The 20765-nt window shown below is 41.2% G+C and overlaps 2 protein-coding genes across 6 annotated transcripts in view; both read right to left on the reverse strand.

Moving 5' to 3' along the window:
* Nucleotides 1–10938, reverse strand: part of acin1b (apoptotic chromatin condensation inducer 1b) — a 24111-nt gene extending 13173 nt beyond the window's left edge. The window contains exons 1-7 of one of the 4 annotated variants that reach the window (XM_067522731.1): nucleotides 10772–10938; nucleotides 9142–9207; nucleotides 8935–9046; nucleotides 8190–8263; nucleotides 6499–7848; nucleotides 6134–6207; nucleotides 803–923 (exon numbers count right to left, since the gene is read on the reverse strand). In XM_067522731.1, the coding sequence (XP_067378832.1) occupies nucleotides 803–923; nucleotides 6134–6207; nucleotides 6499–7848; nucleotides 8190–8263; nucleotides 8935–9046; nucleotides 9142–9207; nucleotides 10772–10906 (1932 nt within the window). In that variant the 5' untranslated portion in view covers nucleotides 10907–10938. Of the gene's footprint in view, nucleotides 1–802; nucleotides 924–6133; nucleotides 6208–6498; nucleotides 7870–8189; nucleotides 8264–8919; nucleotides 9047–9141; nucleotides 9208–10771 lie in introns of all 4 variants that reach the window. The other 3 variants (XM_067522728.1, XM_067522729.1, XM_067522727.1) reach the window with 3 other exon arrangements.
* A 221-nt stretch (nucleotides 10939–11159) lies between these two features.
* efs (embryonal Fyn-associated substrate) lies at nucleotides 11160–20552 on the reverse strand. 2 transcript variants are annotated; one of them, XM_067522732.1, is made up of 8 exons: nucleotides 20397–20552; nucleotides 19684–19886; nucleotides 17572–18918; nucleotides 17299–17418; nucleotides 15001–15945; nucleotides 14755–14826; nucleotides 13534–13791; nucleotides 11160–13354 (listed from the first exon to the last, which is right to left on the reverse strand). In XM_067522732.1, exons 2-8 carry the CDS (start codon nucleotides 19693–19695, stop codon nucleotides 13169–13171), a joined length of 2940 nt encoding a protein of 979 aa, XP_067378833.1. In that variant the 5' UTR covers nucleotides 19696–19886; nucleotides 20397–20552; the 3' UTR covers nucleotides 11160–13168. The 2 variants fall into 2 exon arrangements, with proteins under 2 accessions (XP_067378833.1, XP_067378834.1); XM_067522733.1 differs by lacking the exon at nucleotides 20397–20552 and having other exon boundaries at nucleotides 19684–20362.
* Nucleotides 20553–20765: the final 213 nt, after the last annotated feature.

The following is a 20765-nucleotide window of genomic DNA, read 5'->3' on the forward strand; positions in this document are numbered from 1 at the left end:
AGATCATTGTCTGCACGTTGACTTGGCACAGTTTTTACGCCGGATGCCCATCCCGACACAACCCCATAATTCTCACATATTTCTACCGGGCTTGGTAGCAGCTGGGGAGGGGAATGGGCTGTTGGGGATCAGTGTCTTGTCCAGAGACACTTCAACATATAGCCATTACCGGGGATCAAACCACTGACCCTGTGGTTCGTGCACAACTACAGGCAGCTACAGCCATTACAGCACAAAAACCAGGAGCCATAGTTAAACACTGTCACAAACCTATAGTTTACTGTCCCTTTGGTGTGTCAGGGCCTTTAAACTTAATATGGCTACTTTCTCTCCGTAACAAACACAAGAACAGTGAGATAGCATGGACTCTGTAGGTCTAATTTACCACATTAGTACATCACTAGTTGGACTGCATCAGGATCTACAAGGCCAAACAGACAATGAACATATGAAAAAAGATCTGAGACAGTTTTGAAATATTAATGGCATTAAATACAGTAGAAATGGACTAATTGATCCCCATTTACCCCAAGTCCCAACACCAACTTAACCCATGTTTTTTCACCTATGAGGAGCTGTCTAAGCATCTGACTGTTAAAGTAGTGGAGCCTCCAATAGGTTTAACAGAATGCAGAAAATGTATATCGAGTTAATGCTTGCACAAGCATTGGGGTTGTGTTGGTTTTGAGTGACCCTCTCTACTTGCGCTGCCAAGTACTCATGCATTTATATGAATGAGGATGAAGGTTAGTGGGAGACAGAGAAAAGACCAAGCGCACCCCCACCCTCTCAGTGACCTTACCTCCTCCAGGCGACCCTCAGTGTTCTCTGGCTCAGCCCCAGATGCCGGCTGCTGGGCCAAGGAGCTCTCCGAGTCTGGTTCCACCTCTGTCACTGCAGCTGCACTGGGCTCCGAAACCTCCCTACAGAAAAAAGTGACGGGGCCAAAAGAAAATAAGCTTTGATGTTAAGTCATGATGGTACAAGGTCAATACCATTTTGATTTCAATTATGTAACGGTCAAAGAAGTGTGTCTGGTCTTTCTATTTCTCAGCAAGTGATAAGCTTGATTTTTTGACTGCCCTTGTGTTACGTTGACTACATACATCTCTGAAGCTGCTTTTAATCTGCCCAAACAGTTTAAAAAAAATAAAATAAGAACAGCATGCTACAAACAAGAGCTCATGCACATAATATGGGCATTGTACTAAGGTGCTTTAAGATTAAAGTCTGGATACTGTCAGAAGCATCTCACTCAGACTTTTGCGTTCGCACCTTCTGGTGAATGTAGGAATTCCAGTGAATGTCTAAAAGGGGCTATACACTAAAGCCCTATGATGACAAGGCTCGCAGCATGTTACCGGTTTACTGTAAATACCTGGAAACCTTTCAGAGGGTGTGATAATGAGCATTGATGTTTTGTTTGTAATATACATTTCAAAATCTAGAACTTATTAATCCTGTTTGTAAAAAAAAAAGAAAGAAAAAAGAATGTCCTTTTATAACATTAGATTTTTAATAATGACATTTTTACTTTCATTTAGGGCGGCTAGCTGATTCAATGATAGTATATTAAGCAAGAGTCAAACTCTGACTAACTGGTTTAGCTCTGTTACTGGGAAATTTCTTAACTAACTTTGACAGATTATTGCCAAAAAAATAATAAAAATACAAAATCAAAGCATAAACATTTCAATAGAGACAAAAGATAGCACAGAAAGCACCGACCATTAACTGGTCAATTTATCAATGGAAAAATTTCTTCAAATTATCAAACTATTTTTTACAATTGATTAATTATTCTAACAAACAATTGCCCAAACGTGACCTACTTTTGGTTTCTCAATTCTAAGGATTTGCTGCTCTTCATGTCTATTGTGAAAAAAATAATCTTCAGGTCTGGAGTGCTGGTCAGACAAATCAAGCTACTGTAAATACAGTAGCTTGATTTGCATTCCCTGGTGCTTTAGAATTTTTTTTTTTACAATTATCTGACATTTTATTGAACAGATGAGTGATTGAGAAAACAATGAGCAAATTCACTGGAGAAAACAATAGTTAGTTGCAGCCCTAACCATCAGGCAACGCATGCAAAAACAAATGGCACTGCCTAACAGCTTAGCTCTTGAGGGCTGGTGAGGGTTGGTGCGAGTGAAGACAAAACGATGCATAGGAGAAAAGAGAGGAAAACACTGGAAGAGCCAGAGGAAGCATGCTGGAGGCCACTGATCTGGGTCACTCCTGCTATAAATAACTCACCAGTTAACTGACACTCAGGTTCACAAACACTCCGTAAACTAACTCATAGTCCATAGAAATAAACTTATAGCTATCTCCATGCCCGTTGTCTTCATCAGAACCAAGCTGGGTCCTTATTGAAGAGATCCAGGTCTAACATAGCCATTAATAGTCATTCTTTGAGGATACTATGAGTTGGACCTCATGCATCCAAACACTTCTTAATTTCTGTTGTTTTATTTTATATCTCTCAAAAACAAAGCCGATGTCATCATTATATTTATAGCTGCACCCTCAACTTCCCTACCAACATTATCAAAACCTCCTCCGCTGCCTCCTTGTGATAACACAGGCTGCACCCTGTAGGTGGGAGAAACACATCCTCTAGGATCTCCATCACAGTGCATATTCTTCTCTATTATTTGAATCATAACACAATTCTTTGCATTGCAATTTCAAATTATTTACTTCCTTTTACTTTAAAACAATAAAATATTAAGAAAATACTTTTTTGCCAGTCTCTGAAAAAAGCTCTGTTTCTAGTTCAACTGTAATATCCTCATTAGATATGTTAGAACATACCTGAATTAAAAGCAAGTCATTTTAAGAATTTATTGAGTAGTATGAATTAGTAGTGAATTACAAAACATTACAAAGAATTACAACAAGAAGATAGCAATTATTATTCTTATTTGTCATAAGAATAAGAAAAGCAGAAAATTCTAATAAAATAAAAAAAGCAATAGCAGTAAGGGGTTAAGAAATTACTAATTAATTTCCATTTTTTCACATCATTCTAGCTTGAGCATCTAAATTCAACATGAATGTTCTAGTTTCCCAATTTGACCCTGGGAAGAATGTTTGCTGCTCAAATATCCTAACAAAAGATATAAAACCACTGTTGTTTTGTACTTCAACAATAAAAGCTATCCCTTTGCTATTCCTACTTCTCACTAGCTAACAATTAGTAGGCTCCTGTCACACACTGCTAGCTCAGACCAGAAAACCTCAAGTTTTCTTTCTCTGTGATATGAAACACCTTTGAGAAGTTTCTTTAAGATGGCATGCTGAAATCTACCCAGTTTGTTAGGAGAGCCCGTTCCACTTTCTGTAGAATAGTCACAGGCAGGAGCGTAGGCAAGATGACAATGTTTTTCCTCCTCCACACCACACCAATTCTCCCTATATACACTATGCATGGACAAATGTGTTCTTGAGTGTGTGGCCAATGGGCAAAGCGAGACACACACCTGCATGTACAATAAAGAGAGACAGATGTCAACTAGAAACACAACCCCTTTGGGATCGGGAAAGGAGGAAAGGCCAGGCTGAGGTGATGTAATGATTCCTGAAAAAAAAAAGACTGAATAACTGCATGAGTTAGAAAGAGGCATGCCTTTTCCTTCTCAAATACCAGCTGCAAATATTCTTTTAAAGCATCTTAATATTCATAATAAGGTTGGAATGAGGGTGCATATTATGGTAAACCTTCAATAAAATAAAAGCTTTACTTATAAATGAAACTACTTAAAGTATGGCAAAAATTGTATTTGGTCAACAGAATTAACCCTATCATGTCCTAATTACCACACTGGGCCCATAAAACTGCCCACAACACTGCCACAGATCAAGTCACACATGCCAGCTGGGAGAATTATATCACACCATAAGGGCCCATTCACACTAACTGTACAGCTAACAGATGTCTGTTTTAATGATCTCCCTCGACAAAAGTGAGATCACTACAGCCACACAAACCCTAAAATACAAATATAGTCCTTAGTGGGCAACACAGTAGTATGATTGAGCCGTCATGGGCAACAACACAACGCAATCCTGCTTTTGAAATATAATTTATGGTCTGCTATAAGAAAAAAATCCCAACTCTTAGATACCTGACTTGGCTTATAAAAGTCAAGAGGAAAGAGTAGGGAAGAGGTCAATGTCCACATGCCTCATCCCACCATGAAATCTGAGCTCATTATTTATTAATCAATGTGTTCTTTCAACGTTAAGCTATTTTTGGCTATAATCAAAGAAAGGAGGACCCCCCCCCAAATTATTCTCTACCCCTCCACCCAACAAAAGACTCATCGACATCCCCACCCCCGGTTTCTCCTCACATGGGCGAACATGGAACACGCTTATAACCAGGCCAATGTGAACTGATGACATGATATTGAGAGGCAAGAAGGTGCTGCTGTCTAACCAGTAGTGTAATGTACGACCAGTTTCACAGGACAAAACAACAGGGTGAGGCCGGGTACAATATCCCAGTTACTTTCTTAATAAGCGGCGTAAAAGTACAACCAGCAACCTGAAGCCTTCAGTCACCCTCTGGCTCAGTCTTACCCGTTTTTGTTTCCTTCGGACAGCATTATGGCCGGCCTTCAAGGGGAACCCCGGGGATAAATAAATAACACACTGTCGCTGGGCGTTTTGTCCGGTCAGGCGTGGGTTGAAATCAGGGACGCGAAATTAAAAAAAAAATCCTATTGCGGCTGTTTTCTCTGCTGATTAGCCGTACACTGCGTCGGTATCAGGGATGCAATGCATGCATGGCGGCCATGTTGGCTAGAGTGAGCAGCGTCAAGTAAGCTACAAGAGAGGAAATAACTACCTTCCGCTCAATGATTTCCAAAATAAAAGCTCCGTTAGACGCGCAAACGTGACGCAGTCAAACATTTTGCTGTAAAGAAGAACAAGCTCAGAGAACTGTGTTGATTAGCAGTGCAAGTTCTGCTACTAATAACAGCACACATTCATATAAACAAAAACAAAAGCAAAGTAATGTAATATCAGAACGCAACAAAGAACAGGACCAACATCGAGGTGTATTTACAACCCAAGCAGGTTTAAAAAATCTTGCCAAATCTATAACTGCTTTTAATTTGATAGTTTCCTTTACCTATCTATGATGACAAATGATATAAATTGCCATAATTTATGTGGCTAATCCGTTTTTTCCCCATAGGAACTAAGTCATAGGGTTTTCAAAGCAACAATACATCCGTAAAACCACAGTCAAGGAGGAATTGATCGATTTTTCCTAAACATAGTACAATGCGAATGGGGAAATGAATTTCTTTACCTACTTCAGGGCAGACATAATCTTTTTGCTAGTTAACTCTAAATATTAACAGTTATTAAACCATGATGCCCATAAATTAAAATGCACAATCATTTTGCTATTCACAGACAGTCAATTATCTAATACCTTTCACACAAAAAAATAGTGTGTGTACTCTGTTCTGAGTACACAACCTATTCTGTACTCTATCCGGCTGTCTACATATTTTCATGCAGATGTAACTACAATTGGCAACAATTCATTTGGGAACAAGTGTTGTTTTGTGATTTCAGTTGCTCCAAGAAGGTTCATTTTAAAATGTTGTTATGATCACCCCCAACAGAAAAAGTTAAAAGCAGGTTGAGATAAAATTCATAAAATGGGATCACGAATATTGGCCTGTATCAAGTATTAAGTGTCTACAATCATTGTTAAATTCTTTTGTCCAGCAAACCAAAGATTAACTGCTAAGACCCTAATAAATTCAAATAGCTGATATTTAGTACCAAATGCAGTCAAGTTTCTCAAGTTGAGCAGGAATACACAGTAGTGTCAAATAATGCAAGGGCATTGCAATCAGTAATAATTTAATGAATATGTAATGCACATTGTTCTGGCAAAATGTTATGAGGACTCCATCGAGAAGTGTGTGCATTTTATCAGATTGCTGAACAGCACACAAAGTAAATAATAAAGCGCTCTAGAAGGTGCATGCAGGGTGCAAATAAAAGACGATTCATTTAAATTTCACCTTGAGCCACACCAATAATGTAAAGACCTATATTTCTCATTTAGGTTGTCTGTAATTTTATAATGGTTACTAACCTTTTTAAAAGGCATTGCTTCACTGTCTGTTTACTCTTTTTTTCATCCTCTGCCTCCTGTCCTTGGTTTGCCTTCTGTGAAATTATTCAAAGTAAAAACAATTAAAAGACAGTAGGAATATGCTTTTAAGCTTTAAAGTGTATCTTGATATAGGCATTCTAGGCTGCTTACAGCTCTGCTGTTTTGAAAAATACTTAGGAGTGCTGTAATAACATGAAGAAAACAAAATATTAGGAAATATTTCCTACTAACAAAAGTAACAATTAGGTACCAAAATCACAGATATAACACATCAATCTGGTACACAATCATTAGCATGGCAACATTCCAGAAAGAAAGCCCACACAACAGTTTTTATTACTGACCTTCAGCTGCCTGGCAGAGCCATATTTATCCCTAGAAGAGGAAGAGGAGGATTGTGATGACTGTGAAGAGGAGTCTGATTTGGAGTCAGAATCTGATGAGGAACCTGAATCTTGCTCCTCGGTCACAACAACCCTGTCTTTTTTGATGTTTTGGTATCTCTTGTCCTGCTCCTCCTTTAACTGTTTCTCCTCGCATCTCTTCTCCTCATTTTGGTATCTTCTCTGTTTATCTTTTTGCTCTTCTTGACATTTTTTCTCTTTTTCTTGCTCCTCTTTTTGCTGGTGTTTCTCGTCCTTCTCCTCCAGTCGTTTCTCTTCATTTTCCATCTGTTCTTCCACATGCATCTTGTCTCTCTCCTGTTCTTGTTCCTTCCTTATGTCTCTCTCTTCTACTACTCTCTTCTTCTGTCGTTCCCCGTCCTTCTCCTCCTTAAGTTGCCTCTCTTCCTCCGTGTCTGTGTTCTCTTTTTTCCTCTCTTTCTGCAGGCTTTGAAGTGGAGATTCACTGGGAGTTTCTTCAGATATTTCCCCAGCTGAAGTGTGCCCCTTGGCTCGGAAAGCCCCTTCTGACTCCATCTTGTGTATGAGCAGAGAGAGGGGTCCTGGCCTGCGCTTCACTGGGGGCTCTGGACTGCTGGAAGGAGAGCTTGAATCAGAGTCTTGTGTCTGCATAGTGGGAGGTGGGGAAGATGCCACCCTTAGGCCCTCTTGGTCATCTGGGTCTGGTGGGCTTTGCTTGGGAGTGTCAGGTAGGGGGAACAGATTGGGGGGTGGAGAGGGAGGAGGAGTGGGGTGGCGCAGCTGCATGGAAGTGTGGTGTACCTGTGGTTGTGGGATGTGCTGTGGTGGCTGAAGCTTGCGTTTAGACCTTGCAGCTGCAGATGGGACACTGCAGGGCATCTGGTGTGGCTGGGGGGGGACTCTGTTGACCCTTTGTGCTACACCAGGACCTGGTCCCCAATCCTCATCATCCTCACTATCATCATCATCTTCATCATTTTCATCACTGTCCTCATGGATGTTACTTTCCGCTGATACTCCGGCAGATCGGCTTAGGTGGAGCACAGGATGAGCTGATCCCAGGTCACTTGGTGCAGCACCCTCCTTCTCCTGGGCTCCGGACACAGTAGGGGGAAGTCCCTGTTGGTCTGGCTGGCCAAGGACGCGCACAGACAGGGAGGCTACTGCGCGGGGAGGCGAAGGTACTGGTGGCTCTTTATGTCCTTGATGAAAGGTTGTATGTTTCATCCTACCACCTGGAGCCTCAGAGGTCTCCTGGTGGTAAATGGCAGGGCCATGGCTCATGCCCACCGAAGCTGCTCCTCTCTCCTCTGTCCTGACAAATGTGGGCTGAGAGGGTACAGGGTGATGCTACAGGGCACACGTATTGCTGTCAGTTTGTCATTTGTTCTATTCATTCTATCACATTTTTTAGAGTTTAACAGACTTATTTTAAAATATCATTATTGTTCCAGGTCCATTAACACCACAAAGATGTGATTTAAGGATATAAGCATTATAGTAATAAATTAGTGTTATAGTAAAACACTGAGTACAATTTGGAGTGAGCAGTAGAACACTAAAATATGGTAAATAGGATTTTGAACATTAACCAATCAGTATGTGACAGCTTTGTGGCATAAATCCTCAGCTGAGTTAATTTGATTATTCACCAAGTGAAGATTATTGACCTTGTCAGAAGCATAGCAGGAGCTGTCATTGTCCTCTGAGTGCTCTTCATCCTCCTCTGGCACTGCTGGGCTTTCTGTCAGAAAGACACATAGCAGGGGCTAAAGGTCTCATGACCCACATGCCTAAACAGGGCAACTTTTCAATCAATCAAAAAAGAAATAGTTGCATTTTAAAGGTGTTCTTCTACCTCAGGTGTAAGTCACTGTTTATTTTTTTTACATAATTTGAGCTAATTTTAAGACATTATTCTTACGTTGAATTAGAAAAACTTAAAAGTTAAATTGCCATTTTCCCTAAAATGTGTCAACTTTCATGTTTTAAATAAGTCCATAAATAATAGAGGAATACATTAGTTGAAATAAATATTACGTATATTATTATCAAATAGATATTACGTATAGAACATTACTCATGCAAATGTTCATGAAACCAAGTAAATACAAATAATAACAAACCAATAAAGAAAAAACAGGAGTAAAAGAAAATGATACAAAGACTCCCCTGTTCCTTTAAGCTAAACAACCATTGTTCTTGTGGCAGAGATCTGATTGTGTGCATATAAACACAGGAAGGTGTCAGAAGGATTTCTGAGTGAACTTTTACACAGCATAGGAATTTTTATAATGATGCTAAACCATCAAAAATTAAATCAAATCAACTGTAATAATTCTAGACTGAGAACCAAAAACATAATTGAATTAAGAGATTAGAGTCACTGTCCAGCCCTACTGTGTTGTGGCATACCATCAGCCTCCTCCTCTTGCTGGGCCTCCCTCTCAAGTCTCTGGCGAAGGAGTTCCTGTTGCTTGGCCAGATACTGTTTTATGAAGCTGTTCTGACACATCTCCTCTCCTATCTATAACATCGAAAGTGAAAAAACAGCACTTCAAATGACATCACATATGTTGTGAAAAAGATGAACAAACTATTCATCTTTCAAAATCTCTGTACCTGAGAGTTGGGTTGCAGCCCACAATGAGAGGAGGATGATTTCTGTAGGTTTTCCAGCATCAGAGCCTGTACAAAATACATACAATTATTCAAATGGTAAATATGTACCACACAATAATGGAAGATGGAAAATAAATGTAAACAAGACTTAGAAGATTGTTTTTTTATTATACTTGTTTTTGAGTACAGACAGCAGATAATAGCTTTTTCATTTTTTGTGATCTATTAAATAAAGCCAACAAATTATGATAGCAATAGAAATGTGTTGTGTATAACAGAAATACAAAAGTGTGTGTTCCAAACCTTTTCTTTTCTATAAGTTAAGTTCTCTGCCATAATAGAAAATGTGCGCAGATTTATTTCATTTAGAATATTTTTCTATAAAAATTCTAAAATCCAAGTGACAACAGTACCTGAGTGCTCTCATTTACACCAAATAAAGCTTGGTTCAGTATCAGTGTTTAGAATGATGCATATCCCCAACGATGTTCACATTACTACTCTGTAGTGACTTTATGATGAATTGATGACCAAACTAAAAATGACATAATACTTTTAATCACCTCATATAAAATTTGCCACAGTACTGTATTTTGTTTTGTATTTCTAGATCTTACTTTTGAATTAGTAATCCCAACTTTAAGAAGTAAACATTATTAGAAATCAGAGTGAACACTCCACCAAAGAATGCTTTATTGAGTTGCATGCAAGTACCCCATCCCTGATTCAAATCTAATGGTTGCCACACATTTGTCTGTAAATGGTAAATGGCCAATGTAGATGGTAAATGTTAATTCCCATTCACCCATTCACACATTCCAGTGGGGGTGGCTGCCATGCAAGGTGCTCTCCTGACCCACCAGGAGCAACTTGTGGTTCAGTGTGATGCCCAAGAACAATTTGACACGTAGCCGTGAGCAGGGCTCGACCCACTGACACTGTGGTCCGTTGACGACTGCCTCACCAACTGAGCTACAGCCACTGTCTAACCTTAATTCCAGTATATTATTTTATTACTACCAGTGTCGTGATGCCTCAGTAACAGTAAAGTAAAGTAAGTCATTTTCCTGAGGGATGGAGGACTTATGACCCAGGATCTCTCCATTTATAAAATTCTGGGTATAGCCTTAAAACCCTTAGTTGATCATAAACTAAAGGTCTTGTGCAATACGATTATTGTTTTGGTGAAAATAACTTAAAGTGCATAACTTAATAGTTGGTGAAGATCATTAAAGAAACGTGTTTACTTCGCGAGGCGCGCCCCCGTCACCCCTACACACACGCGGAGCGCGGATACAGTGATGTACGGTACAGTACGAGCGGCTGTTGGCAGCTTAGGCCTCGACTTGACAGGTGCACAGTTCAACTGTGCAACACGGTGCACTACGAGTACTTACGAATTAAGTCTGAACACGATAGACAGTTCTGTTTTACTACCAATAACAATTAGACTAAAGTAACATTAAAACTGTTGCGTATGTGTTAATAACATGTGCTTGACGTTTTATGCATTCCCGCTTCCGAGCCCATACACCGTTACGGCCTCTAATGTCAACCCCCCCAACCGTTTCTCCCCTCCTGAACTTAGCGAGACTCGGCACAGGTTTACATAACATGAGCCAACACTTACCCCTTTCAGTCGCTTAATGAGTGTGTTTTTCTGTCCACTTTTTGGGAGGTTCCTCTGCTCCAGAGCTGCTTTTAAATCCGCGACTCGGAGCGATTGTAGAGGTTTTCCATCAAGCGTAATATCTTCGTCCGCCATTTTGATCCCTCCGCTTGTCTAAACTCCAGCGTCGCTACGGCTGCTGCTCGGCGTCACAGTTCGGCTGTTTCCGGACAAGCTCGGCGTACCCGAACTACATTACAGTACAGTACAATGAAATGAATGTCTTCGGAGTTTAGTACCATTTTATCCCGTTTAAGTGAATTTATTCGAAGTAGAAAATGCACCAGTTATTTCTGATAGGGCAAACAGTAATATCATGCACAACAACAAATAACATTTTGACGCACCATTACTATCAAAAATCAAAACACATTTGTTTAATTGCAAAAGATGTATTTGTGCATCCTGAACAGGAATACAAGACAGACATCAAATGTAGTGTTAAAATAGGTCTAGAGTACTGTAGAAGAAATGTAAGAGATAACAGGCTCAAATGGATTCACGTAGTGCAAAAAGGAAAAAAAGAAAAAAAAAAACTACTTTCTGGTACAAAAGGAATACAGCCACATCTTTGAACTGTAACATATTTTTCCAAAAACATTTCTGTTCATTGTGAATAATCTAGTAAGATCACCCTAGCAAAGGATTTGCATATATAAAATGTAAGCAAATTAAAGCCATGCAAATTGTAAAGCAAAGTACATAAAAACCGATGATAATAAATATATAAATGTTACTTGCCATCATGCTCATCCTGTACATAAAGTATAGAGTCTTTTAGGCAGGCAAGTATTCATAAAGTAATACTTCAAACCTCCACAACGCGGCACTGCAGCAGAGGGGGAAAAATACGGGACAATACAGATTCCGCAAACAAAGATATAACTCAGCCACGCAATGTTGAAAATAAGTATGCAATGCTTGATATTAATTTGTATCAGAAAAATAAAGCTGAATATTTGGTAAAGTAAAATGAAGCCCAACAAGCACTGTAATCTAATTTAACATGGCAAAAAGTACAGACTGTGTTTAGATTTCAGTTAGGACTTGTAGTGTTCCCCCCAGCTTCATATTAAACATGTTTCTGATGTGCTTCTGTTGTAGACAATAGTCAGTTATAGGAAAAAAGGGTATAGATTTGATTGATTTCAATAGCACCCCTTTTAAAACAAAAATGTATCCTTGCTTTGCTTCATAGTTTATGCTATGTCAGTTACAACATAGTGATGATCAAAATCACTTGGTATTTAGAAACGTTTTAAAGAATTGATTTATATCTTGATTTGGCATGTGTAAAATAATGTACAATAATCAAACAAGTCCAGTTCCACACCTTTGCTTTTCATTAACAATCATTTATGTACATAATTTTCCTATTCTCCCTCAGACAGGTTTGCTGACTTTAAACTAAATCAGAATACCACAGTTGACAAGCACCTTTTTGGACATTAATATGAAAAGCATAAAAAGTCAAAGAAAAGTAACCATCCAGAACATAACAGGACATGTGCCGACAAGAGAACTTGATCAACAAGTTTCCTCTTTATAGCCAGGCTGCCATGTGACTGTGGGAAAAAAAAAGGATTATGCAGTTTCTCACACTGTCTCACAAGAATCCTTTTGCACACTCAATTACTGCATCAGTTCTGAGTTATTTCTTTCAGCTAAAGAGGATTACAATTTTTTTTCATGAGACTTCATAAATGGTATATGAAGAAATAATGAGAGCTTGCTAGTGGAAATGAGTACTACAAAAGACATTTGTTCCGATTAAGGTTGCAAGTAACAGCACAGATTATTAAATGCTTCCCATTTTAAGATCAAAACACTGCTTCAACAGCCTCAGAATAATAATCACAAAGGCCTTTCAGGTATTTCAGCAGAAAGTAGGCCAGAGCCAGGATGTCAGGCCTCCTTCTGTGCTATTTTTGGATTGGGGGTTGGGGGGATGGCTAAATAAATAAAGAAGAACAAAAATGGCCATCATGGTGAAAAGACAAAAAAACACTGCAAACATTAAAAAAAGAAAACCTCCCAAAATATGCAGTCCACACATATACTTACGGGCACAAAGGGTCTTCAAATATTCAATAAGTTAACACTCAAAAAGACAAATGTGCCTCACAGCACAATTGGCATCACAGCACATAGGTCAGTATATAAACATACCAACAAGCACTTCGAGGACAAAACCAACAGTCTAAATCCAGCTTAGTAACAGCTGTAGTGAAGCTAAACATGTTCCACTTCATTTGCTGCAATCCAATTAAAACCAAAATTAATTAAAAAGTAACAACAAATAAGGCATTTTCAAATATATGTAGTGTAAGCAAAATTTTACATAATCGGTATAAATTATCATGAGGATATTTCTGCTAAACGCTGGAGCAGAGTGGAGAAGCCAGCCGCTTGTATTGAGAGCTCAGCAACGCGGTCCACCATCTCCTGGGTGGCAGATACTGAGGGGTAGTTTTGTGCAGCGCCCTTTGTTGCCACAACAACTGCCTTCAAGGCCTGGCAGAGTCGTCCCCCAGACGTTGTGATCTGAAATTGGGAAGAGAGATTTTACTTTCAAACTCTGTGCAAATGTCTTAAATGTCTATTACTGTCCAGGACTGTTTTCAAAACTCCTGAACCTAGGCTTATAATTTTACTTTTTAATCATTTCATATATGCCTCTCAACATATGAAATACTTCTCATGTTCTTGTTTTCTCCAGATACCTTGGCCCGAAGGTCAGCAGACGTGAGCAGGCGGGAGAGCGTGTCCCCAATAAACACCAGTTTGTGTGCAGTCACAATGAGACTCTTTCCCCTGGCAACAAAGATGCGGGGTGGCTGGTTCCCCTGCACGCTGCTGAAGAGCACATCGATCGCATCTGCCAGGCATGAGAGGTGGGCGAGGCTCTGAGAGGAGTAAAAAGACAGCAATTCTGAGTCCTCCAGGGAGAGGGACACCGGCAGAGGAGGGGATGGAGTCAACTGTAATGAAGAAAGACAAATGAGATTTTTGTGAATGCCCAACAACAGAGTCAAACTTGCATTGACAGTAAAGGTACTTTGTGTACTATCAACGACTAATTGATAACTTGATTACAACAAATAACAAATATTTGCTGCTTTCAGCAATTTAAATGTCAACAAAAAAAACTAGGCTTGTAATGGAAAGAGATGCAATCCTACACCTTTGCAACATTACATTAAGAGTAACTAGCAAAAACTGCAGAAGATGTAAATTTGCATCAAAGTAATGCAGGACACGTCCAGTCAGCTCTTTTAAGGTCGTCTCACACTGAATTGTAAGTCAGAGAAAGTCACACACATAAGCAAGTGGCACTGTTGAAAGAATGACTGTGCTTTTCTGTCACCAATTGTCCATTCAATATAAGACAAGACTGTTAAGCTTTACAAGTGACCTCTTGTTGGTTATTTATGATGTAATCAAGGAATAGAAAAAAAATGCAGACTGAGTAGTAAAAAGACCTCAGCCCCAACAGAAAAGAGAAGCAGCTTAAGAGATAAAATTAGGCAATACATTATTTTCATTTTGCTTAGACGGCATCAGTGTTGTTACGTCTAACTGAAATCCTTGATGTTTGAATCTCAGAAAAAATGACCTTATAAACGCAGTCTGTCACACTTTGATGTACAGATGCATGAGTCAGAAATCCATGAGGGCAATTTTGACAAAGTTAGCTACTGCAGGCTAAACAAGACGCGTACAGACTCAAGAAGATATACCACCACATCAGAGTCCACCAAGTTGCTGCAGGCTGGATTCATGAGTCACAGCACTCATTAGTAAACAGAGCACACTGCAAACACTGAGTGAATCAATGGCTTATCTGTGTGGACTTGCTGTATGTGTTTCTGTACTGTGAAAATTGCCCAACAATAGCAGCCTGTATAGAGTAGTAGCTAAGGATTATGTATTTGGAGACTCACCCTTGGCTCTGCAGTGATAGTTTGTGTATGTTCATTCTCAACCAGGACATCAGGAGGAGGCTCAGGTTTACCCTAGTGTAGGAAGGAGAGCACAGGCATTTTAACATAAATTGTCAGAGTTTTATTGTATTGTAACTGCAAACATAAAAGACGGTAATAATGTACTGAAGATAAAACAAACTCAAACTCATTGTTCTTCCTATAGTTACGTATTGTGAGGGGGACAAATTCATCTTGAAAACTGACCTGCAGCTTGACATATCCTACACTGTCTCCAGAAGGTATTGGGGCTGGGATTGGAGTCAAACCAATCCCAGCATACTCATTGCTGGGGTCATCTTCTCCATCGACAGGGCTGACTGTAAGAGTTAAAGTGGAGGGAGCGGGAGGCAAGGGGAAGGAAGGCTGTGGGGTTGGGGGAAGGGGCCTTTCTTGGATCCAGCTACCTTTACGGGAGCCCATTCCACCTCCAGATGACTTCCCATCAGGCACTGGGAGTGCAGGCAAAGGCCTGCGGGACAGGGATTCTTGGGAAGGCAGACGGGGACGTCCCTGAGCCTGTAAGAGGAGAGCACATTCCTCGAGGGACCGCTGGACCAGTGATAGGAGGCCTTCAGAGGGAGGAGCATTGCCAATAGCAGATAATGCTGGCAGCAGGTCTGACAGTCGAGCCCAAGCCTGCTGAAGAGGTGGTGGAGGATCACCTGCATGACTGGCTTTCCATGTGGACAGGATTTCAGCCAATGAGGTGGCCAGGTTCCGGGATGACAGAATGGGGGCTGAACAGGAGGCTGTGCTCAGCACCGACTGGACAAGACTAGAAAGTGAAGCTCTCCACTGCACATCACCTGATCCATTACTAGAAACAGACAGGCGGCGGGTAGAGGTGGAAGAGGAGGAGGAAGAGTGAGGGAGGACTTCGATGGTCAGTGCAGGCATATCATAGATGCCACAATCAGGCTCAGAGGAGTCTCTGTTATGATCTTCACCACTGATTCGTTTCTCAGATCCAGGAACACAATAGACTTGTCCAACCTGGGCAACGTCCTCAATACAGAGGCTGGTGGTGGCCTCCCCTGATTCCAGAGGCACGCCTGGAAGTGTAGGTACGCTGTAGACTTCATCATCAACTTCATCAGGCTGGACATCTGAGGTGGACATGTTCAAAGTGATGGCAGGGACATTATAGACCTACAGGGGGAGGAGAAGACAGAGGGAATGTTTTGAATTTGTATAGCTGACCAAACAACAATTGAAAAAGTAAATCTATATGCAGCAAAAGCACTGACCACAAGCGGGAGCGAAACATTTAAAGGTCCAATAATACTTTCTGCGTGTCCATGTCCATAACTGTATCTATGACATAAATTTAATCATCTCTCCTACTGCTACAGTCTGGATGGATTCTCTGCAGACCATCACTGTCAGGCCAGAAATTTGTGTCCATGCAGGTTTTCCACAGACCTACTGTACCAACTGCACATGTGCCAGAAAAGTAACCAAACCCCTGGTAACATAGATCAAAGTTCAACGGCTTTTGACTTGTCCCTTCAGGGGATGCTACAAATTTATGTAACATTTATTTTATTGTCCTTGAAACTTGGAGTACTTAAACAAAATGTTTTATTTCACTTTTCAGTGAAATACAACAGGCAAAGGAACGTTTCTCCTTGTTGTTTTTTCTGACCTAAGACGCAATAGTGTTTCTAAGTGAGTAGAACAAGGGTTTGTGGAAAGTATGATGGGACATTTACACTAAAGTATTAAAACAGCAAGTTTGCAGCCCACATACAATAAGTGCAGGCAAGAAAGAGAGAAAAAAAAGAATCCAACAGCTGTCAGACATATTCTAGAACACTAAAGGGGATACCAGTGGGGGCAGGGTTGTGACGGTATGGCCTTGGCATGGCCGGGACAGATGGGTGTGCCTGAGAAAAAAAAATAGAAGCAACATTTGGACTGGATCGACAGGCTCCCAAAGCAGGCAGAGACAGGTGTAGCATTGCTTGGATGGGGGGCAGGGAGTGACACTAATAGTGGAATGTGGGAAGAAATGGTGACAAGCTATTTGATAGTCATCTTTGTTGTTAAATCGCTTCACGTGTACAGACATGACTTTGAACACACCAGTCTGTCCCCAGTTCCCAGCTATTTCACGAGAACAAACTACTCAGGATCACCACTACACTATAAAGACAAATAAAAAATAAAAAGCATTTCACATGAAGGTGCAAAAAGGAATAAAAGAGTAATGCCTCCAAACCAACTTTATTTTAAAAATAGACTAAGTGGATATTCAACAGGTCAAAGCTTGCCAAATAAAACTAAACAATGTCATAATATGTTGCCTATTGTTAGAATAATTATTAACACTGTTTAAGTGTACCTTTCATAAGTAATGATAGCACCTTAACAAATAGCATAATTTTATTTTTAAGTGTAGGAGAAGGTCCAGTGATCTGAATAACAATTCATAGCCTAAAAACAAGGAATAAGAAATGTGTGTGTGTTGCTCAGTATTAAATGCAACAGTGTTATTGTTACCTCTGTGTCAGAGTCAGCTTGTGGTGGAACACTGCGAGGAGTGTCATAGATGCCATCATCAACCCCATTGGCACATGGGACTGGACGCTGCCACCTGCCACTGGGAGGAGTATCATAAACCTACCAAGACAGCAAAAGCACCAATTAATAATAATGACAGTGCTTGAGTATATGGAAAATATGCTTACAGCAATAACATGAACTTTATGACATAACAGTTTGAGGCAGAACAACAGTTTCAACACTGTGGTAAATGAAGCAACCATCACACACCTGGTCATCCCCTATGTGATCCCGATTTCCTTCTTTTTTATTCTGCACATTGCCACTTTTCTCCAGCTTACTATTTATTCTTTGATCTTTATTCTGAGGACTTCCCCACTGTTTGCCTTCTTCTTGTTCTCTCTTCAAAAGACTTGCAGAGGAGGTCTGAGCAGTGGCTTTGGGCACAGTGTTACAATCAGCTATAGATTGTGCTGTTTGTGGAGCATCCTTCCTGGTGACCCCCCTCACTGGAGGTGCTGGTGGAGGAGGCTTGCGGGCAAAATTTGGTGATCCAGGAACCCGGACCTGCCCTGCTCTGACCAGCAACGGGGAACCACGATGACATGCCAGGCTGGATTTGCCCCTGGCAACAACAGAGTTGGGTGAAACTCCCTTGGGCAAAGCCCTAGGAGATGCTTGAGAAGGGGATAACTGAGATGGGTGCTGGTGAGCCAAAACCATGGCTGAAGTCACATGAGGGTTTGCTCCCACAGGGGTGGGTGTCTGATACATCCCAGGTGTGTCCTGGCTCACTTTGGTCTGTGGGGTAACAGGTGTTCCACTGAGCACAGATGGGCCATTAGAGCAGACAGTGATGGTTACAACTCCTCCTGTTGGGGACTGGTAAACATCATCACCTGCAAGTGGTGTACCTTTGGGCACCAAGTAACAGTCATCTGAATCTGTTGTTAGTGTTTCTCTAGGGACTAGATAGGTAGTGTCTTCTGGCTCATCAGGCACTCTTGGCATTCCACCAGGGGAGAGATACACAGAATCTGAAACCATGAGTGCTCCTGGCTGCTGAGCATGCTGAGCTGCTAAAGGTAGTGGACTTACTGGAGTCTGATAAAGTGTTCCGCCCATTTCTGTGCCTCGGCCTCTCAGAGAGGGAGAACGTGGACGCCCCGCCACCCCAATATCCCAGTCAGGTCTAGGCCGAGTGCCAGAGCTGGAGTGCGAGCGTGGGCGTCCACCTTCAATTCTACGGAGGTCCACAGGCCTTGACACTGCCCCAGCTCCTCGCCCTTCCCCCACACCGGGGGGGGAACGATAAACACCATCTATGTCCTCTGCACTACTACTGACAGCAGTCCATGCCAAAGGGGGACTGGGTGACAGGTAAACAGAGTCCTCGCTGGACCCACAATGGAGATCAGAGCCTGGGGGTGGGGCAGTTTGGAGAAGACGGAGGCGGTTGGCAGGAGCAATGCCCTGTCTGCCATGAAGGGAGCAGAGCCACCAGCCAGGCCCACCACTCTGCTCTTGTTCAAGAACCATCAGGATATCACCCTTTCGGAAAGCCAGTTCCTCTGGACTCTCTGCAGTGTTGTCAAACAGCGCCTTAGCTAATATTGTCTAAGAAATAGGGGGTAGAAAGAGTAAAAATCAAAAACACATATCCACACATTTAGTGATTTGTCTCTCACAAATACACACAAACACAAAATAGCCATACAAAAGTAGATTTTAATTCACAAAGCCTTGTGTCTCACATCTGTACACCACAAACAACCAAGTACATTGACATGGCCATACCAACTAAAGAAAACAAAAACACTGGTGGTTTAGAACAGTTCAATGGAAAGTAAATAGAAGTGATAAGGGAATGTCTCATTAAATGTCCATGTGAGTGATGTGAAGAGGATTGGAGTAAAAATTGATGGAAAACTAAGAGTTAACTCAAAATTCACATCTGCGTCAGAAGTCGTGAAGCAGAGAGAAAGGGGCACATTTGGGGAGGATCATTCATCGAATGGACACAAGGGCTTAATGGTAATGAGCAAGATGAGAGCGTGGGGGAAGGGATGAGAGACACATCTGTCCCTTGCCGTTTAGGGTTTAATTGCCAACCCAAAGCCACTGAGTCAGGCCCCTTTACATTTTCTAAACCAACCCCCTGGGGACTACTAGGCTCAACTGAGCCACGTGGGGCCTCCTTAAAACTGTGATGGAGGTAATGAGTGTCCAGACAAAATATCTAGATACGGTGAGATTATATAGGAACACGAAGACAAGCCTTGTTAATTATACAACGTTCAGTGGTTTTGATCGCATTTGTCCATTGAATAGCGTTACAAGATTAAGAGCAAATGGAGATAAAAAAACAAATGATGTACTCACAGAGACAGACATGATTAAGAACAGTTATGTCTCCGAGAAACTATAACTCAAGTGTACTGGTCAGTCGGGGTCATCCATCTACGTCAGATGTCCTTCTCAGAGATGTAGTAGTCGCCGGAGATCCTCGGTGCTGAGGCACAGCTGGGTCTGCTCTGGGCTCATCTCAAAGCATGGGTGCCTCGTCTTCCACCTTCATAAAAAGCCTGTAATCCACGTAGAAACGTTGTTTTCCACGACTCATTTGTTGCTTCACCGAAGCAGCATCAGCAACATTACTTAACCTTGACGCATACGTTACAAGACACATGTGAAATCAAAGCTAGGCAGGCAGCGACAACACCTGTCTATCATTTCCACGCCCAATAGCGTTACGTTATTGCAGCCCATTCAGCGAAAGCTAACGCTAGCTTAGCATCGTAGCTACATAAGCAGTGTGCATTCGTTGCCGAACACAGTCAAGTATGCAAATACTTGTCATGGTTATTAGAAGCTGTTTAATTGGAAAAGTGGGTAGTTAAAATAGGCGATATATCCGCGGTCTAGTTAACAACTAGATAATGTTATAATGTTAATGCTGATTATCTCCATCACCTTTCGCTGCTAACGCTAACCTTTAGTTCAAAACAACAATGGAACCGCAAGTTATACCCGCCAGGAACGTGGTGTTTGCTGGGCAAAGTTAACACGCAATCCCGTGGTAATAAAGCAATTACCTTCTTCTTTTCTGATCGCCCATAAACTTCAAATTGGCGTACAATCTCTGACACGCAGAATCACTTCTTTTCAGGCGTGAAAATTTGAGGCCATCGACGTTCAATCATCTTTGGCGATGACAACAAAATAGTCTCCGCCTCCTCGAGTAGCGGCGGCGCAGTATGGTGATCTATAAGCATTAGAAAATTTTTAGCACCACGATCAGTGGTCGTCTCGGACCAATCCAGCTGATATGAAATCGTGTAAATTTCCGCAGCATGGATTGCACGGCTTCTGTGATTGGCTCACTATTTAAGGGTTGCGTTTAAGGCCCAAATGGTATAGCCATTAATCCCATAAATACACCATTAATGCAGAAAAAACAACAC

This window comes from Channa argus, chromosome 12, assembly GCF_033026475.1.
Source record: "Channa argus isolate prfri chromosome 12, Channa argus male v1.0, whole genome shotgun sequence".
Classification (NCBI taxonomy): Eukaryota; Metazoa; Chordata; class Actinopteri; order Anabantiformes; family Channidae; genus Channa; species Channa argus.

Bases quoted from the DNA above. Each gene is read 5' to 3' on its own strand.
- efs (XM_067522732.1), bottom strand. The intron at 17,419-17,571 runs GTGTGTGATGGT...CTGTCTTGGTAG, and splicing joins ATCACATAGGGGATGACCAG to GTTTATGATACTCCTCCCAG. The intron at 14,827-15,000 runs GTCAGTTTTCAA...TTCCTACACTAG, and splicing joins TAGGATATGTCAAGCTGCAG to GGTAAACCTGAGCCTCCTCC.